General features: G+C 44.2%; 1 protein-coding gene across 1 annotated transcript in view; it reads right to left on the reverse strand.

The window, feature by feature from the left end:
• The window catches only part of TOGARAM1 (TOG array regulator of axonemal microtubules 1), an 83,474-nt gene that overhangs the window by 37,330 nt on the left and 25,773 nt on the right, over nucleotides 1-20,371 (reverse strand). Inside the window, exons 4-5 of the mRNA XM_082242635.1 lie at nucleotides 17,112-17,338; nucleotides 4,038-4,135 (exon numbers count right to left, since the gene is read on the reverse strand). Coding sequence (XP_082098761.1) covers nucleotides 4,038-4,135; nucleotides 17,112-17,338 — 325 coding nt within the window. The remainder of the gene's footprint in view (nucleotides 1-4,037; nucleotides 4,136-17,111; nucleotides 17,339-20,371) is intronic.

The following is a 20,371-nucleotide window of genomic DNA, read 5'->3' on the forward strand; positions in this document are numbered from 1 at the left end:
ATTGCAGCTCTCCCCCTCCCTGTGACAATGGCTGGGGATCTCCTCCCCACACCCGCTGTCACTATTTGAAAATAACCTGGACGTGGGGGGCTTCGCCCACACGGCCACGCCGTTCGTTTAGTTTCCTGTGAATAAATGCCTATAAGTACAGTCAGCCATTGCTAATAGTTTTCCATGAGCTGCGAGGGCACTGGCAAGTCCTCGAAGTCCACTGATCTTCCTGCTCTTTTTTTTAAGTGCACCTATCCTTTAAAAACTACCCTTACAGTGGCTGCAAGGGTTACATTTTCCCTGGAATTTGGATATAAAATATGACAGAAGTTGAATAAAAAGAAAAAGTTTTGTCTGGCATAGAGATTTAATAAACAGCAGATGAAAAATACGAAAACTAGCGAAGGATTATTAGGAATCTGACAGAACTGGTTTTCTGTTGTAGCACTAGGTCCGAACCTTTACCTCATACACAACAGAAAAATAAACATGGCAACACTTCTGACTGATGAATACCAAGTAATCCCCGGCTTTATTCTATGGGTCAGTGAGAAACATATGGCTCTTTAGGAAGCAATGTGTAAAAGGAGTGACCTTTACAACTCTGCAGACTATAATCATGAAATAAATGAATAAACCGAAAATGTAGAAATAGCCTTTACTACCAACAGCAACCAGATTTCAGCTGTCAGATAGAGGTTGGTTTCCTAGCTTTTAACGGTGTAGGAATCACTGACTCAGGTAAATCCCTATCTTTCAGCACCTGGCATTCAACAGGCAAGCTGTCAAAGCCAGCAAGATCGGTCCTTGGGACAGCAGATTCTCCCTGAGAGGAAGCCGCACCAGATCAGCGTACAAAGCCCGGTGAGCCCAGTCTGGAGCCACTAAGATGACCGGAATCCCTTCTGCCTCGATCCTGCGTAGAACTCTGGGCAGAAGCTTGAGAGGAGGGAATGCGTAAAACAGACGATACTGACCCTACGGGGCCACCAGCACATCTGTGGCGTCTCCCAGAGGATCCCTTGACTGAGCCACAAACCTCTGCACCTTTTTGTTGGGCCGAGACACCAACAGATCCACCTGGGTGGTGCCCCACCAGAGACACAGCTGATGAAACACCTCTGGATGAAGAGACCACTACCGGTGGTCCAACACATGCTGACTGAGGTAATCCACTTGCCAATTTTCCACCCCAGAAATGTGCACGGTGGAGGGGGCTGGAACGAACCGTTCTGCCCACCTTAGAATGCCGGCTACCTCCAGAGCTGCCAGGACACTTCTTGTGCCCCTTGATGATTGACCTAAGCCACAGCCGTGGCATTGGCTGACTGAATGCGTACTGGGCAAACCTGAAGACGATCAGTCCAATGATCCAGACACAATCTGATCACTCAGAGTTCCAAGACATTGATCGGAAGTCTGGACTCTTCCAGCGCCCAGTTTCCCTATTAAGAATGCTTGCCGAGGATGCCTCCCCAGCCGGACACGTTGACATCCGTGGTGACCATTGTCCAATACAAGGAAGGATTTTCCCAGCTGAACGCCAAACGAAGCCACCATATCATATACTCCTTCATGCCAGATCTGATTGTCCAGAGACTGCAAAGTCTTGTCCCATTTGGTCAGAATTTCCTTTTGCAGGGACCTCGTATGGAATTGTGCAAATGGAACCACCTCGAAAGTAGACACAATCAGGCCCAGCACTCACATGCAAGTCCGGAGGGATGACCATTTGGTGGACAGCAGGAGGCGAATTGCAGCCTGCAATTTCTGGAGTTTGTCCAGAGGAAGGAGCACTCTGGCTAAGGCCGAGTCCAGAGTCAGGCCCAGATAGTCCAGCTTTGTGGACCAAACCAGAGCAGACTTCTGAAAATTCAGAATCCAGCTGAACTCCCGCAGAGTTTGTATTGTGATCTCCAGGTTCTCCACCAGAGCAGAGGGAGACTCGTCCAAGTAGCCCAGTACCGCACTCCCCCCTTGGCGTAGCAAAACTAGCACCAGGACTAACACTTTTGTGAAGACCCAAGGAGCAGATGCGAAACCAAAGGGTAAAGCCACAAACTGATAATGCTCCTCTCCCACAGCAAAGTGGAGAAAACGCTGGTGACTGGCGCATATTGGAATGTAAAAGGTAGGCAACCTTGATAGAGGTGAGGAAATCCCCCTGACGCAGTGATGCCACCACCATTTCAAATGGACTCCATTCTGAACTTCTGTACCTGCACAAAGCAGTTTAGCGCCTTAAGGTCCAGACTTGGATGCACTTCGCCTTCCTTCCTGAGAACTGTGAACAGGTTTGAGTAAAAACCGTGAAAACGTTCTGAGGTGGGAACCTGGACAATCACCCCTTGCGGGAACAGGTCTTGAACCGCCCCAAACAGGCCCTGTAAGCGGTCTGGGGACAGGCGCAAGTTGGAAGGAAAAAACTTTGCTGGGGGACAAGAGCGAAACATGATCTTGTAGCTGGACCGAATGACTTGGTGGACCCACTTGTCTTGCACCCGGGAAGTCCACGGGTCCTGAAACCAGCGAAAATGTCCCCCCACCCCTGATACGGGTGAGGGCGCACCTTCATGCAGAAGGAGCCTTGTCCAGGGGTCTGGAGAAGCCCGATCTTGGCTTGCCAGACCAGGTTCATTTGGATCCTCCAGAAGAGGCCCTGAAAGGCTTCGAGCCCATGTCAGTCGAACCTGAGGGACGAAAAAACTTCTTATGAGCTGAGAAGGAAGGCCCACGTCTACGACAAGGATCCTTGCCCTTAGCAGCCTGCGGAAGAAAAAGTACTCTACCCCCCCCCCCGTGAGACCTTTAATGATGTTATCCAGGGGTAGCTCTACAAAGGCGATCTCCTTGAAAAGGAAGATCAGTCAAGGCCTTTTTTGAAGTCAGTCTGATATGCAGACCAGCAGTTGAGCCAAAAGACACGCTGAAGGACCACTGCCAAAACAGGGAGGACAGCCATCAGGGAAGCCGCATCCAAAGAGGCATCACAGATAAACTGCAGCCCCTGGACCAGCTGGTCTGCCAGCTCGCCAAAGGCAGGGGAGAGTTCAGTCAGCCGGATCCTTAAAGGCCGGGGACTCTTCAACCGGAATCATGGTTGCCTTGTTCAATCTGGAAACCGGAGGGTCCACCACTGGTTGCACAGTCCATTTCTTAAGAAGAGACTCCTCATAGGGGTAATGCCTAGTAAAGCGTTTAGGGACCCCACGGGGACGCTTTGGCCATCCCCACTCTTTAGTGACAATTCTGTCAAAATAGGCAGGGAAAGCAAACACCTTTGCCGCTTTGGATGGCTTGCGAGTGCCAAAAGGCACCTGCGCCACCATCGCAGCTTCAGCTGTGTCCTCCATCTTCAGGGTCTCACGCACAGATACAATCAGTGCATCCACCATCGCCTTTTCATGCGCTGTCTCAGACGTGGAGGCATTATCCTCACGCACAGTCCGCAGCGGCCAAATCAGATTCAGAATCTGAGGAGACAGATGAGGAAGGGAAAGGGGGGGGGGCGCTTTTTGCTAGCCTGTTGCCCGTAAGCCACCTCCACCCGGGACACAAGGTACTCCAGGACAGCCGTCAGTGCACAGATGGATGGTTGGGACACGGGGTGCCCCGCAGCCTCAGAAAGGGGATCAGGTTGGGAAATGTGCTCCAAAGACTCCATGAATCACCAGGGGGACTGCACAAAAAGTGTAAAACCTTGCTAAGTGACAACCGCCTCCGCGCTGGCAGCATTCAAAAGGTTTTTATTGCAGAAAGATTACATCACAAGAGTAAGTGCAACAGTTCAGAGCCCCGCAGGACCCCTTAGTCAGGCACGTAATGGGACTAGTTACAGTGAAGGAAACTCTAGAGGCGTCAGCATACCAAGACATTTTGGACAATTTCATTCTCCCTAGTCCTTTGCCCTTTGTCTACCATTTTTTCAGGCACAGCTTCCAGAGTTCACTTTCTCTTTATGTTACTTGGGAGTGAATTATTAATTGATTTTCAAGTTATGAAGAGTAAAATACAAATTTGTAAAACAATAAAAATTGTGAGTATACCTTGCTGTAGGCTGTCCACCTTTTTCCCATTATCCTTACAAGAAGCAGAGGGAACTCTTGGTCGTAATTTTGGCTTTGGAACAGAAGTAACTTCAGATCTGTATTTGAAAAGAACATTATGTACAATGAAGTAGTATATAATTACTAAGTGTAGCAAAAGATTGCTTAATGTGTCTCAAAGTCTTTTAATTCAGCAGTCACTTTGACAGTGCAGGTCAAAACAAGTAAAAGGCTTCAGATTAGTTACTTTTAGTACCAAAGACTTATTTTTACTCCACTTTAAAAAGGTATGACTCAAAAGGCTTTCTATGCATATTAAAATGCCTTACAATAAAAACTGCCTGGGTAAGGTATAAAGTCCAAGTGTAATTTTCCAGATCATGCTTGGATCCACAACTGGGAAAATCCACAATCTAGCAAATGAGGACACTTGTTCTCGTGACATCTGTCTAAAGATGGCCACATACCAATATAATTTTGTTTGAAAATGTTTATTCTCAGAACAAAAGTAGATATTCTAATGAAACAGCAAAAAGGGGAGCTAACATGAGCGTGCCACTGCCAACATCCTAGAACTACTTCAAAAGAAAAAACCCAATTGGAATAACCTTTTGGGTCAAAAACTGACTTTAAAGGGCACAAAGGATAGACTTGGATGTCAAAAATTGAATAAAATATCAAATTTCTTAAATTTTATTAAAAACATGAAAAAAAAATAAAAAACACCACATAAGGACAGAACTCAACCCAAAGGGGGGTTGAGATCAATCCCACATATGAAAAAACATGTAAATTGTTACACATAAGTACAAATAATACACAAATAGCATCAATAAGAGAATACATCTGTGTGGAAGGTCTACGCGTTTCGCAGATTGCTTCATCAGGACCCTTTACAGACACAAAAATTCTCCTCCAAATGGTGCATAAAAGGAAAATTGGCTTTGGGCGAACACAGGGAGCACAGGTGAAGGGCCAAAAGAATCCGTAGAGGGATTTTTTACTTGAGAATCAAGGGTACAAAAGAAGGGACCAAAACCCAAGGATGCAATGTATTGCAATATAAACGTTTAAGGTTTGTGGTAGGTAGGTGGATGGGGATATAACATCCCAGTAACTTATACAAGGTGTATATCCCATATACAGCTAAAAATGTATATAGCAAGTCCTTCAATAAGGGTTGTGGCTGTCCCTTAAGCCAGTGGTCCTCAACTCCGGTCCTCGGGGCCCACTAACAGGCCAGATTTTAAGTATTACCTTGGGGAGATGCAGACTAGAATACTGCAATCACTGAGCAGCAAATTAGATCACCTGTGATGTAATTTAGTTATCTTGCAAACCTGGCCTGTTAGTAGCCCCCGGGGGCCGGAGTTGAGGACCACTGCCTTAAGCCATAGTCAAGTTCAAAAGCCAGAGGGGGGAAGTGAAGGGAAGGAAAGGGGGGCTGGGATAACCCTAATAGCCTCCCTGTAGATAAGATGGGGTCACAGCAAGCCCTTTACCAGACCATTAAAGTGCTCCCCCGCCTGTGTGACCCAAAAGGGTAATCCTATTGGGTTTTTTCTTTTGATATTCTAATGGTTAGTGGGGTCCAAACGACGGTCGTTCTCAACCGTAGTGACCAGAAAATTCAAAGGAGTACGATTAAATTTTTTTTTCCACAAAGAAACACAAATCTGTGAGATTTCTGCTTGGATAAATAATTGTACATATTGCAATGAAACCCGCATTTAGGATTCCATTCAAATAAGTCTGGATGAAATTTTAAGGGTGACAAAATTAGTTGACTCACTGGGGTTAATTACTAAAACGGGAGTGAGCAAAATATGATGCAGCTGTGCATGATAGCCAATCAGCTTCTACTTTCAGCTTGTTCAATTAAGCTTTGACAAAACAACCTGAAAGCTGATTGGTTTCTATGCAGAGCTGCACCTGAATTTGAACTCTCCAGTTTTAGACTCCGTTCACACTGGGGCGACCTGTCAGGCGACCAGGTCGCCTGACAGGTCGCCTGCCATAGAGTAGCTGTGGACCCGTTCTAATAGGAGCGACACAAGTCGCTCCGACTTAGAAAAAGGGTCCGGAGCTTCTTTGGGGCGACCTGGAGCAACCTGCATTGACTTCAATGATATGAAGTCCGTGACGGCAGCTCCGAGGTCGCGGTGCAAGCTGCGCACCGCGACCTGTGAGGTCGCCCCGGCAAGTAGCGTCGCCCCAGTTTGAACGGGGTCTTAGAAAATCAACTCCAGTGATAGCAAGAAACTGTTTTGGAACAAAGCTTTTTTCATTTAAATTTTCGTCACCAGGTGCAATCCTGTGGTGAAATGGCATGATACAGTGTAATCCGTTAGGATCACAACTTTGTATCATGTCATTTATTGTATTTACACTTTTGAATTTTCCGCCGGTTCCACCCCCCTGTGTCGCAACGCTCGCAGGGAAGGGAACCGGAAGGCAGGTGCTGGCATCTGCCTAGCACACAGGTGGAGGACAGGGGGGGGATTGCAGCAGAAGGAGAGTTTTAAAATGTAAAACAACAGATTTCTATGCAAAACAATGTACCGCTTTTAGCACAGAAATCTGGACATAATCAGACCACCAAGGAGGTTAACAAACCTCTGAGGGCTTTACAGACACCTATATTTAAACAGAGATTAACTACTTCCCACCCGCCCACCGTCAAATGACGGCGGAGCGGTGCGGCTCTTGTTCTGAGACACCGTCATATGACGACGCACCAGAACAGCCCCTCTCGCGCGCCCGCGGGGGTGCGCAGTGCGGCGATCGTGGCCGCGCCGTGTTGCTAGGACACGGCACGACCCCGATCTTGGTAAAGAGCCAATGACATGGCTTTTTACCCATGTGATCGGCTGTGTCCAATCATAGCCAGTCACATGTAAATGAGGAAGTGCCGTTTATCGGCTCTCCTTGCCTCACACTGTCAGAGTGTGTGGCGAGGAGAGACGATCATCGGCTCCTCCTCAAAGGGAAGCCTAGGACAGGTAATCAGGGCACTGATCATTAGTGCCCTGATTACAGAAAAGTAAAAAAACAATGCCCACTATCAGTGCTCACAGTGCCCACAATCAGTGCCCATAGAGCTGCCAGTCAGTGCCCATCAGTGCCTGCTCATCTGTGCTGCCCGTCAGTGCCCATCAGTGCGGCATATTAGTACCTCATCAGTGCCCATAAGTGCCACCTCATCAGTGCCCATCTGTGCAGCTTATCAGTGTCGCCTCATCAGCACACATCAGTGAAGGAGAAAAATTACTTATTTTCAAAATTTACTCACAGAAAATAAACTTTTTTTTTTTTTTTTTGTAAGAAATTAAAAAAAAAAAAAAAAAAAAAAAAAAAAACAGCAGTGATTAAATACCACCAAAAGAAAGCTCTATTTATGTGAAAAAAAATGATACAAATGTCATATGGGTACAGTGTAGTATGACTGCGCAATTGTCAAAGTGTGACAGCGCTGGAACCTGAAAATTGGCCTGGGCAGGAAGGGGGTGAATGTGCACTGTATTGAAGTGGTTAATTTACACACAGGTGGACTCTATTTACTAATTAGGTGACTTCTGAAGGCAATTGGTTCCACTAGATTTCAGTTAGGGGTATCAGCGTAAAAGGGGACTGAATACAAATGCACGCCACACTTTTCAGATATTTGTAAAAAATGTTGAAAAACATTTATCATTTTCCTTTCACTTCACAATTATGTGCCACTTGGTGTTGGTCTATCACATAAAATCCCAATAAAATACATTTACATTTTTGGCTGCAACATGACAACATGTAGAAAATTTCAAGGGGTGTGAATACTTTTTCAAGTCACTGTAGCTTCAGCCCGCTGGATCACAAGACCTACAACAGTTCATTACTGTGGCCACCCATGTAAGTAGGGTTATCATATGTTTCTACTGAAGACTCAGCTGATATAGCAAGTACCTGTTCTAATACCAGTGGAGACTGAAGTTTCTACTAAACATCAAGGTAAAACGTTTCCAGTGACATGTATGATCTAAACAACTTTCCATTGTGCTGGAATTATTTCTCACAATTTTTCCCTCTCTTGTTCTTCTTGCCATTTGTTATCCTATTCCGTGACCATTATCTGATGTCACTGTACTCCCCACTATCCCCTCTATCCTCTCTTTTCCTCCCATCTTTCTGCAGATTCCTCACACTTTTTTTATTCACATTTGAACCTCGGGGCTCCCTACCCTATGCTTTTTCCCTCTCTCCTGTCTTATTTTCCTACAAATCGATTGCCACCTTTTGTAGATACCGATATGTATCTCCGCCTGTTGCCTTATTAGCCCACCAATTTTGGCTTTATCTTTAGTCCGATACTGTTCTTCCCTTCCCTAGAATACAGATAGGCGTCTCCGTCTGTTGCCTTATTATCCCCCCAATTTTGGCTTTATCTTTACTCAGATAACCTTCCTCCCTCTCCATCAATTCTGGATTTATCTGTAGTCAGATACCCTTTCTCCCTTTCCTAAACTACTGATGGGTGTCTGCGTCTGTTGCCTTATTAGTCCACCAATTTTGGCTTTATCTTTAGTCCGATACAGTTCTTCCCTTCCCTAGAATACAGATAGGCGTCTCCACCTGTTGCCTTATTATCCCCCCCCCAATTTTGGCTTTATCTTTACTCAGATAACCTTCCTCCCTCTACCTCAATTTTGGCTTCATCTTTAGTCAGATACCCTTCCTGCCTTCACAAGCTAAAGCCATACAAGAAGCTCAAGCTGCAGAATGATCATCAATAATGACTTTTCCATCTTCACTCTCCCCCTTTACATTCATCTGCTACTCTCAATCCTCACACATTAGGTTATCTTTTCAGACTTTTTCTACTAACTTGTGCCATCTGTTTGGATACCTACTGTACTAACATGTATTGTTCTGCCTATCCTAACAAAAATTCTACGAAATATTGTAAGTGGGCAGCACAATGGCTAAGCGGATAGGCACTTCTGCCTAGCATCACTGGGGTTGACAGTTTGAATCCCAACCATGGCACTACATGCCTGGAGTTGGCATGTTTTTCCTGTGCCTGCGTGGGTTTCCTCCGGGTACTCCCATTTCCTCCCACACTTCAAAGACATGCTGGTAGGTTAATTGGCTACTGTCTAAATTGGCCCTAGTATGTGTACAGTGCCTTGCGAAAGTATTCGACCCCTTTAACTTTTCAACCTTTTGCCACATTTCAGGCTTCAAACATAAAAGATATAAAACTGTAATTTTTTGTGAAGAATCAACAAGTGGGCCACAATCATGAAGTGGAACAAATTTTATTGAATATTTCAAACTTTTTTTAACAAATAAAAAACTGAAAAATTGGGCGTGCAAAATTTTAATTTTGCATGCCCAATTTTTCAGTTTTTTATTTGTTAACAAAGTTTGAAACATCCAATAAATTTTGTTCCACTTCATGATTGTGTCCCACTTGTTGATTCTTCACAAAAAAATTACAGTTTTATATCTTTATGTTTGAAGCCTGAAATGTGGCAAAAGGTCGCAAAATTCAAGGGGGCCGAATACTTTCGCAAGGCACTGTATGCATGAATGTTAGGGACATGAGATTGTAAGCTCCTAGAGGGCAGGGACTAATGTAAATGTGCAATATATGTGTAAAGTGCTGTGTAAATTGACAGTGCTATAAGTACCTATAATAAATAAATATTAAAAGAAACTCATTCTGCGTATGACCAGGCTGCAAGGCAAAAAGCAAAAGGTTAATCTACCCTCCGTGACCTCTGCAGCTTACAGGTCACTCTCTCAGCCAAATTTTATGCAGTCATACCACATTCTTCTAACATTAGCTGAACAGTCCAGGTTACTTTTTAACTGCCAGCCAAATACTTTGCCACAGAATGTAACACTAAATGATTAAGCAAAAATTCAGGTACAGCTCTATATGCAAGCAATCCTGCATCAAAAAAGTCAAACAAAAAGGGTTCTATAAAACCAAGCACCACGATGTGACAATGCTCACAATAGGCCAGTCTTTTTCTACCAAGGTTCTGTGAAACCCTAGGGCAGTGATGGTGAACCTTGGCACCCCAGATGTTTTGGAACTATATTTCCCATGATGCTAAATTCCACTGCAGAGTGCATGAGCATCATGGGAAGTGTAGTTCTAAAACATCTGAGGGCCTAGGTTCGCCATCACTGCCCTAGGGTTTCTTCAGAGGTTGCTAGGCGTTGCTTGAAAAATAAACAATGGTGGATTGACCTTCTGCCTGGTGGTGCGGCATAGTTCTGGCACCATCATCACTTAGTAGAGCCAGTGGCATTGGACCAGTGACCATCAATTTAACGGGACACTATGATGACCAAGAGAATGTCAGTGTAACAGGGCATTCTTTTCAATGATCACCAATCTAAAGGGGGCATTCTCCAATGACCATCAATGAAAGGGAGCACTACGCTCAACATCAAAGTAGGGGGTACTTTTTCCCCACTAACCACCATCATAATAGGACACTTTTACACTGACCACCATCACAAGGGGACATTTTTCTACAGACCAGCAATGTAAGGAGCATTCTTCTCACTGACCATTAGTGTAACAGGGCATTCTTTCTACTGGCCACCAAGCGAAGGATGGGGATGGAGGCGGGTCGGGTATTCCCCACTGACCTCCAATATAAAAAGAGCACTACGCAGAAACCCAAGGTAAGAGGCATTTTTTTCCATTGACCAGCAACGTATGGAACAGCAATGTAAAAGACACTACACTTTTCCTTATCTGCGTTTTCCGGCTTTTACTTTAGCTTATTTTATTTCATGATTCCTGAAATCTTATTTCATTTTATTCAGCTTGAGTGTTAAAAAAGGACCGGTTCTTCTCCTGGATAGGGAAAATCAACGCTATCAAAATAACTATACTGCCTAAATTTCCATACCTGTTTAAGGTCCTACCAATCTCCATACCAGCGGCATTACTTGCGTATCATACAACGTAGAACAATAGCATTTACATGGGGTCATGTTAGACCTAGAATACCCAGATCCATGCTTTACCTTCCCAAAAGCGGGGTGGGCTGGGATTTCCCAACTTCGCCTCCTATTATAAAGCGGCACAGATTGCACAATTAAATAAATATCTCGCTACCATAGAGATCCCACTATGGGTCATGATTGAAAACAGTGGAAAGTCTTCTTTGATGGTTGCATGCCAAAACTCGGAAAAACATAACAAACCCGACTACCAAACACGCTCTCTCGATATGGGATAGCGTAAAAAACACCTACGGCCTTCAATCCACACATAATCCCCTCCTCTCATTTCTCAAAAACCCAGCCTTTTACCCAGCTTGGTAATGCCCAACATCATTCCGCTACTGGTCCACTTTGCGCCTTGTTCGCTTATACCACCTGGTCTCGACATTGGAACTCCTAACATTCCCAATCTTGTGAGTCATTCCAATTACCACCTAACGAAATTTTCCACTATCTACAAATCAAAAACTAAGGGCACTATACTAAATCATCACTCCCCTTCGAACGGGTATGTTTAAAGGACCCATATAATAGGGGCCTGATTTCATCCATCTACACTCTAATTCTGAAGCTGGGCCCCCCTCTAAATGGGAATCGGATCTGGGATGCTCCCTCGACAAAGCAGAATGGTTACTACTATCGACATTTGGTCCACTACTAAATCCTCCTCCTCCAATATTGTTGTAGTGGAAGCCTCCTATAAAAGGTACTAACACGTTGGTATTTAGTCCTTGCCAGAATCGACAAATTTGTACCCAACCATTCGGCACTCGGTTTCCAAGGCTGTTCGGAAATGGGCACACACTTTCATATCTGGTGGCAATGCCCGATAGTCAGTGCCTTTTGGTCTGAGATTTTCACTCTAGCCTCTAAGATGTTCGATACTCGCCTCTCACCAGACCCTGCCACAGCGCTTCTCAACTTGGAGCCTGGATAATCCTACACATAAACAATTTAAGCTCCTCACTCAGCTCTTTACAGCCGTGAAACAGATGATAGCTAAGGTGTGGAAATCAAATTCCTTAAATTTTCTGGATGAACCGTACCCTATTACACGCCAAGATGGAAGCTTTAGATAACACCCTAAGCAAATTCAACATATTATGGAGATCTTGGATCACCCAGGGACTTCCTGCAAGTTTCAATAAATTGGCACTTCTCTCCAGGTAACAACCTCCACAGGGACAAGTCTTCTATGTCACGATGAAGGACACGCCATCCTCGGGACATCTCTTTCCTCACTTTTACATTTCTTTTCTATTTTACCTACCCCTTCTCCCCTCTCTCGGTTCTTTTTGTTCTACACCCGTATATACTAGAACACTGCTACAATAACTCCCCATTTAACTTCAACCTAAAATACCCTGCTATAGATTTTATCAATGCACCTTAGCATGGTATCCCCGACGCATCATGACTGCCTCTTTAGTCATATGAGGTCTCCCTGCTTATTATACAGGGTGCTAATCTTGACTAGATCCTACTAAGGGCTTTGCAGTCTCAACTTCCCTGTGTCACAGATTGCTTCCGTTAGGGATGCTCGGGGGATAGGTGACTATTCTGCAACTCTCACCCTCATGTCTTGACAATTTACCACTTTGCCTTATCTACATGTAGGTTGTCATGACCTTGTTAGGATTGTGTAACCATGCATTCCTATACAATAAGCTATAGGTGTTATTGCAAACACCTCTGTTTCACTTGTTCTCTTTGAAAACCCAATAAAATACTTTGATCAAGAAAAATGATTGGTTCAAGGTGTCAAATACATGAAATACACCACATTCTTGCTTCCTTTTTTGTCTACAACCTACAATAAGCTATGGGAGTATTGTAAATACCTCTGTTTCACGTGTTCTCTTTGAAAACCCAATAAAATACTTTGAACAAGAAAAATTATTGGTTCTAGGTGCCAAATACATGAAATAAACCACATTCTTGTTTCCTTTTTGTCTACAATCTACTATCTTGCTAGAGTTTCCTGAGCAGTAGATCTAATAAATATTTTCAGGGGTTCCCCAAGAACCCTAAAATAATTTCAAGGAGTCCCCCAAACCCCTAAAATGAATTTCAAGGGATTCCCTAAGACCTTAAAAGATTTCAAGATTTCCTTCATTGTTAAAAAGTTGAGGAAGACACTTTAAAAAATCCCTCAGGTGCACACTCTAGTGGCTCTTGAATGGGACACTCCAATTGGAGGACAGGTAAACCTTCATATTGCATCCCACAATGCAATTGTTCATCCAATCTGGAGAGTGGGGAATGGACATGTGGGAAGTGGCAGGGAGCCTAGTGTCTGAGTTCTACCTAATACATTTAAGGGACTCCTAACAAATTTTTGTATCATTAGGACATGTACTAGCACTTTATGCTGCCTGCATTAAATTTACATTTTTTAGTTTTATTCCCCCTTGAATGCGAAACAGACAAAGATGGCTCTCTACTACTTTGACAACCCCGTCTCACGGCCTGATTCCACTACAGATTTTCTTATTCGCATTGATAACCACACCTAATATACACTGATTCTAAAACTCCATGTCAGGTGGTAAACACTGATGTAACACTCTGATGTGTTCCATACATAACTACATCTTCAACTGAACCATACAAGGTCCCACTGGGTATTAATTAACCTCCAAAGACTATGGGTCAATTAGCAACACGAAAGGTCTAAAAATAACCTCCAATAACCTTCCTCTATATAACCTTCTCAACAGTCTGGTAAGGAAAAGGGTAACGAACTCCAGGAAGGTATAAAAGACACAAATTAATGCAGCTCTGTAATCATCATTACATTACTAAATGTATTTTTAAATGTGAGTAGCATATCTCAATTTGACTTGGTATCAACCTCTTGCAATCCCCTGTACCGTAGTCTACAAAAAGAAGCAGCAGCACAAGCAGCCCATGGTTTGTGCTGTAATGCTTATCTGATAACAAGGGACCTGTAGGTAGAAAAAGAAAAAAAGCTTAGGAGTCTGCTACTTCTCCTTTCACTGCCTAGTCACAGGCTGGTGGGTGGACAAGACTTTTTTAGTGATCTGCAAAAGACAAAAAACAAGTCTACTGTCCTGCCAGACCACACTGTTCTGAGTGACAGAGCTGTGTAATACATGGAACTGGATAGACAGAAATACAACTCCTCTGGCAAGTAGACTAGCTCCAATGTATGTATATCATCTGTATATTTAGCAGTTTGCCTGGAGTTACCTAAAACAATTCAGTTTTTTTTTTTTCTTACAGAAGAAAACTACCAATGCAAAAAAAGAGTACCTGTCACATAATGAACAGATAAGAAAAAACAAATGGCGTGTGGTGGATGAAAGCAAAAAGTAAAGTGAGGTTCCAGCCAAAAATTCAACTAGGTCCTAAACAATAGACCACCCCTACCCCCTCGTTTTTGGATATATATTTTTTTTTCCCATTTGCTTTGTACCTTTTCTGGAGTACAAAAGATGTAATTCCGCCCTAACCCTACCGAAGAGGTACGTCATTTCCCCATCTGTATTGGCCCCTCCTCCTCCCCCTGCTGCCCTTTGGGACCTGTGTGTCCCCCAGAATAGTGGCCATTCAGAAAGCGCAGCGCAATGCGCGCATGTGCAGTAGGAAGCCGGCTGTGAAGCCAGAAGGCTTCACTGCTGGTTTTTCTTAGTTGCAATGGCGGCACCTGCACCCGAGCCAATGGGCTACGGGGGGGGGGGGGTGAAATGGCAGGATCCCTGGACAGGTAAGTGTCCTTATATTAAAAGTCATCAGCTACAGTATATTTATAGCTGTTGACTTTTAAAAAAAAAAAAAAAAAAAAATTTGAGGCTGGAAATTTTGGAAGAGTGGCGACAGGTTATAACCCCAATCTGATTATTATTGCTGTCTGTGTCCCCATTAGGGAGATATACTCTAATTTTCCTGGTGACCATAGTCACTGGGACTGAAAGTGAGAGGAATTAGTGCAGTGAAGTGTTATTACTTAAAATGTTTCAGTAAGGTCTACTGTCTGGCATTCCCTCAGTTTGGAAAGTTTCCTCCCTCTCCCTTTGTGTCTAGTGGACAAGGAGCAAAAGGGAAATATCCCCAGTGGGAAATAGATGTGGGGAAAAAAAAAAAAAAAAAAAAACACACAACATGGTTTCGATCATTCCTCACACCAGCCTCTCTCAACCCTTTACTCCAGAGGAACCCTTAAAACAATGCTCAGGTCTAAAGGAAGTCCTGCTAAAATTAGTCTATTGGTAGTCTATTGGACATCATTAGGAAAACGCTCCTAACATTGAAAATAATACAGTGGTGGTTAAAATGCCACCAGTAGAGTTAGCTAGAATGATCACTGGTGTCATGCTACCGGCTCTGCCAAGTGGGGACTGACCTGGAACTGTGCAGGTACCATCAGATGAAAGCCACAGCTCAAGGAACCCCTAGCAACCTCTGGAGGACCCCTATAGTCCCAGAGAATGTTGGTTTAGAATGGCTGCACAAACTATTCAAAATTTAAAAAATAGCTTTAGATTTACTTTAAAACTTGAATTAGGTGTAGCACCCAACAGGTAGGTGCTAGGTAAATGTGTAGTGGGCCTTGTCTGCCTAACAGCAGGGCCATGATTTCTTTTTGGTCAGGGTGTCATGGCTTTCAGGTGTGTCTGCTGAGGAGGGACCAGCTTCCCACTGGCTCTGTGAGAGTTTTCTCATAGGGCAGTGGAGGAAACCCAATCAGGGACACATTCAGGCTTGTAACTACCCCAGAAGGCAGATTCTGCCGCAGAGGATTCTGGGAGTGGGTATAAGTTTGAGGGGAGTGCATGACTCAAGGTCTTTGGCGGGAAGCAGAGTCTCAGGAGACAGAGTACGGCTGTCTCTCCTCCTGTCAGAGGAAGCGGATGTCTCTGGGTGCTGCCTGAGAATCCAGAGGGTGTTGAGTTGAGCTGAAGGGGATCCGGTGTGCCAAGAACCAGTGGAGAGAGAGAGGGGTCCAGTCCCAGGAAAGCCTACAAAGGTCATGAGTACTGTGGGTTGCCCCTGGGGGGTCTGCCTAGTGTCAGAGGGACCACTCCGGAGAAGGTTCTGGGATCCAAGGGTCAGCTAGCGGTAAAGGGGGTGCCCGGGCGGAGGACCCTGAAGTGTTAGAGGGGGTACCTAAGTTAAGGACCCTGAAAGTGTTAAAGGGGGTGCCTGCAGTTTGGGCCCTGAAGAGTCATTGTACAGTGCGGAGTGTACAGGTTGAGAGTTTCAGCAGCACAGAATTTACAAAGAGCTACCTCAAGCCAGTGCAGAGCTGGAGGGAGCTGTTCAGTGACTTTTGAGCAAAGCAGTGTCAGAAGTCAAGTATTCTACAGTCCTGGATCTTCTGAATTAAGGACGAGGTTCCAGCATAGTTTCAGTGATACAGTATATTCAAGCGTCAGGAAGCGTTGGCTAGCGTCAGCTGGCGTCAAGACAGCGCTAACAGGTATTGTTCTAGAAGATTCCCGAAATTGTACCTAGTTGAACCAGAGGAGTATCCCACTCATTCCCTTCTCCCATCCCCTAACTACAATAAAACAAAAAAAACAAAGATGCCGGACTGGTCCTTGTCTCAGTTCTCACACCTGGGTTCACAGCTCAAATGGGCTGAGAGTGTTACCGGTAACAATGGCAGACCCACCTTAGGCTCAAGGCCTAGAAAACCTGCTACATAGGCAAAGTAGACTTTGGTAAGAAACAACCAACGTAATCTCATGTAATTATATACTGTACTGTTGTTCCTACAAATAACTAAACCATAATACCGCTAAGTTGCAAGAAGCACAGGTAAGGACAATATAGATAAGATCTCTTAAATAGAATAGTAAAAACTTCATGCCAGTAAGTAGTTGGTCACCAAGGATACCAAAGGGCAAGGATTATAGGAATCCATATCAGTCATAAGGCCCAATTCACCATTTGCTATTAGAATTTTGTGCCATGTGACTGTTATTCTCAGTTGTGATTGGCGATCACTGATAAAAATTAACTAGCAATAAATAGCAAATTACAATTTTCTAAAAAGGAAAAACCAAAGGAAGGCAAGAAAGATTAGGTATCACTTACAATCTCTTTATCTGTGGCGTGGGAGAGAGTGGCGAGGTGAGGGACTCCCGGCTGTAGACCCCACTTTCACTATAGGAGCCATTAATTGGTGACGATGTTGAAGATGGCGAATCCATATTCAGATCTATTTTCATGGAGTCTGGGCTGTCGAGATCAGAAAGACTTCCGCTCATCTTCGCTCTCTTCTTGGCAGCACTGTTTCGCAGTTGTCGGAGAGAATTGATCATCTACATTAGGAGAACAAAGTTAGTATCTGGAAACCAGGAAACAAAATTACTTTGGATTATGCCACACTGGCCAATCTGTACTGTGTTGTTCTTTATCATTTTTATGCAAGAATCTGAATATTGAGTCCTAAAAGGCTTATCCACTCTAAAAGGATATAAAAGCTACAGGTGAAGCCTACCGACCAGAGTTTGCCCCTGGCTTCTTATATATTCCAATGATAAAAAATAGCATCCAAGAGACACTGGGACTTTGATGTAAGTTTGTACAAAGTAATGAGGGGACAAACACATTTGAAGCGCTCACTGGCTCAGGTTAGACTTTTCACAACAGACAAGGCTACCCTCCAGAACGGTGATCAGAAGAAACACATGCACTAGTGGAAGGAACGCCAGACCAAAGGTTAGACTGCTAACAGACAAGGCTACCCTCCAGAAGGTTATCAGAAGAAAAACATGCACTAATGAAAGGAGTGCCAGACCAAAGGATAAAAGTCTAATGGCGCTTTTCCACTGCATGGAACTGAACGGTTAGGCTCGCTTTTGTGCTTTTCCACTGCTGGTACCGCATGGTATGGTGTAGGAACGGTTCAGTACGGAACGGTGGCGCTTTTCCACTGCATGGAACCGAACGGTTCGGCTCGCTTTTGTGCTTTTCCACTGCTGGTACCGCATGGTATGGTGTAGGAACGGTTCGGTACGGTACGGTATGGCGGCGCTTTTCCACTGCATGGAACCGAACGGTACGGCTCTCAAAAACAGTACCACCTCGATTGTGGTTCCAAGAGGTACCATACCCGGTGCCATATCCCAAAATCCTTTGCATGCAGTCACTACTAGCTACTGATTGGTCAGAGAATCCCACCCACCCCGTTGTTATCCCACCCACTTAACTTTAGTACTACTTTAGTGGAAAAGCAAACCATACCGTACCGAACCGTTCCAACACCGTACCATGCGGTACCAGCAGTGGAAAAGCAAACCGGGCCAAGCAGGGCCGACTACAGCCGAGCCGGTACTTGCAGTGGAAAAGTGCCATAAATTCACTTATTAGATCATATTAAAAAAGAGGCAACGCATTTCGGGGTTCAGAGAAAAATCCCTCTTCATCGGGGCTTATAACAGAATTAGAGCTTTCCTGTGTTAATCTGTGCAGGGAAGCGAGTTACTGGATCAAGAAGTACTGGCCAGCAGAATCTGCATGAGCAATAGATACGCTATTCTTGTTAGCTCACACAGATACTGCTGGTAAGTAACTCGCTAGATCCAGCAGTTAGCTTCCCTACACAGGTACTGCGGTACCATGCAACTGGTGCAGTAAAACACACGGTTTGCAATCTCTGGGGTGGTGTTAGGAATATAATGACACCCCCAGCAGATCACACACTGAATGCATTTCGAACGAGGTGTTGGAAACAAGCACAGAATGTGGGTTTCTAGCACTGCGTTCTGGTGTGAAGGAGCCTGAAAATTAATATCAGTCTGGTACCATTTGACAGTTATTGCATGTAATATTGACAGCAGTTAACAGCTGCTATGACATATCTGAAGAAAAAAGGGGAATTTTACCAAAACGCAGCAGCTGCATGTATTGCTGATGGATATAATACACCCCCACAAACAATGAGCACAGCTGTCCTCCACTGACCTCGAAATTAATCACAACCAAAAAAAAAAAAACGAACGAACATTACATTCTGCAATTTTTGACAGAGAGGACCATGGAACACAGAAGCAACTATTAACTTTTGTAAAGCTATAAAATTATTTATTTGACAGCCACGCATAATAAACCAAATAGCAAACTCTACTCTTTTTTTTTTTTCTTGCTTCTCTAAATGAAAGATTTGTCACTTTAATGTGTTCATTAGAAGTTTAAGGGATAAGTGCAGTACTGCTGTACTTATCCTTCTCTAACCCCATCCCCTCTGTGGTATGTATCAGAATAGGCTGTGCGGGCCACCCGGAAAAGCTCTCCAAGCAGTGGTGTTGTACTGTAGGTAAAAAATAAGATTGGCTCAAAGTGCTGGAGGGAGGGATTAGAAAACAATAAGTTCACAAAAAATGTATTTATCCTTTAAGGAACACCCATTACCTGTACATCAGCAACATGCACTGCAAGAATATTAGCAAACGTCAAGGCAGGTCCTTACTTGCTTTAATTCTGTAGATAATGATATAGGACAGTGCTACTGCATATACAGAAAGAAGTGATAAGCAGGAGTGTCTTCCATTACTATATTTGCCCCTGCCATTTTTTATTTTATTTTAGGCACTCAGCATGTTGTATCCCACCAAATATGCAAATGTTTAGGACCCAGCTGGCTCATATAAATGCTAACTTACAATCATATTGTGTAGGCACGATAGACTGCCATTGAGTGGCCTACAGCCACATTATAGAAAACCTGTTAGCCATAAAATATTTTAAAATTATAATCCCCCCTCCACCATGGTGTAGTCACACATAAAGCCCTGTAGAAATGCGTACGATATTGCATGCTTTACTGCAGTATACTGCAACAAGCTCCCCAATGCATCTACAAGCCCTCTGGGGGGGCAGAACAACAAGTAGATAAAAGGGTTTATCCTCTCCCCTAGACAAAATGAGCAATGAACTTTTGTTCAGTGCAGATGCAGCCCCGCTACAAGGGATAATTTTATATTTTTCCCCAGAGATGGGCTTTAAATATACCGTATATACTTGGAGTATAAGCTGACTTTTTTAGCAGGTTTTTTTTATGCTGAAAAAGCCCCCCTCCGCTTATACTCGAGTCATGGTCTCACTTACCTTTTAAAAATGGCGCCGCCCAGCGCCAACACGTCACCGCGCATGCGCCGTCTGCCCGGGAATAGCTGAATGTATACAGGCTTTCCCGAGCATCGGCGGCACATGCCAGATGATGTGATGGCGCTGGGCGGCGCCATTTTTAAATGTAAGGCGCCTCACCGACAGGTAAGTGAGACTCCTCTGCAGCACCTGCATTTCCTAATGCAGTGCTGCGGGCATGGTACAGGTCATTCTCCTGTACCATG

The sequence above is a fragment of the Pelophylax lessonae genome (genome assembly GCF_965119305.1).
Source record: "Pelophylax lessonae genome assembly, chromosome: 13".
NCBI classification, from domain to species: domain Eukaryota; kingdom Metazoa; phylum Chordata; class Amphibia; order Anura; family Ranidae; genus Pelophylax; species Pelophylax lessonae.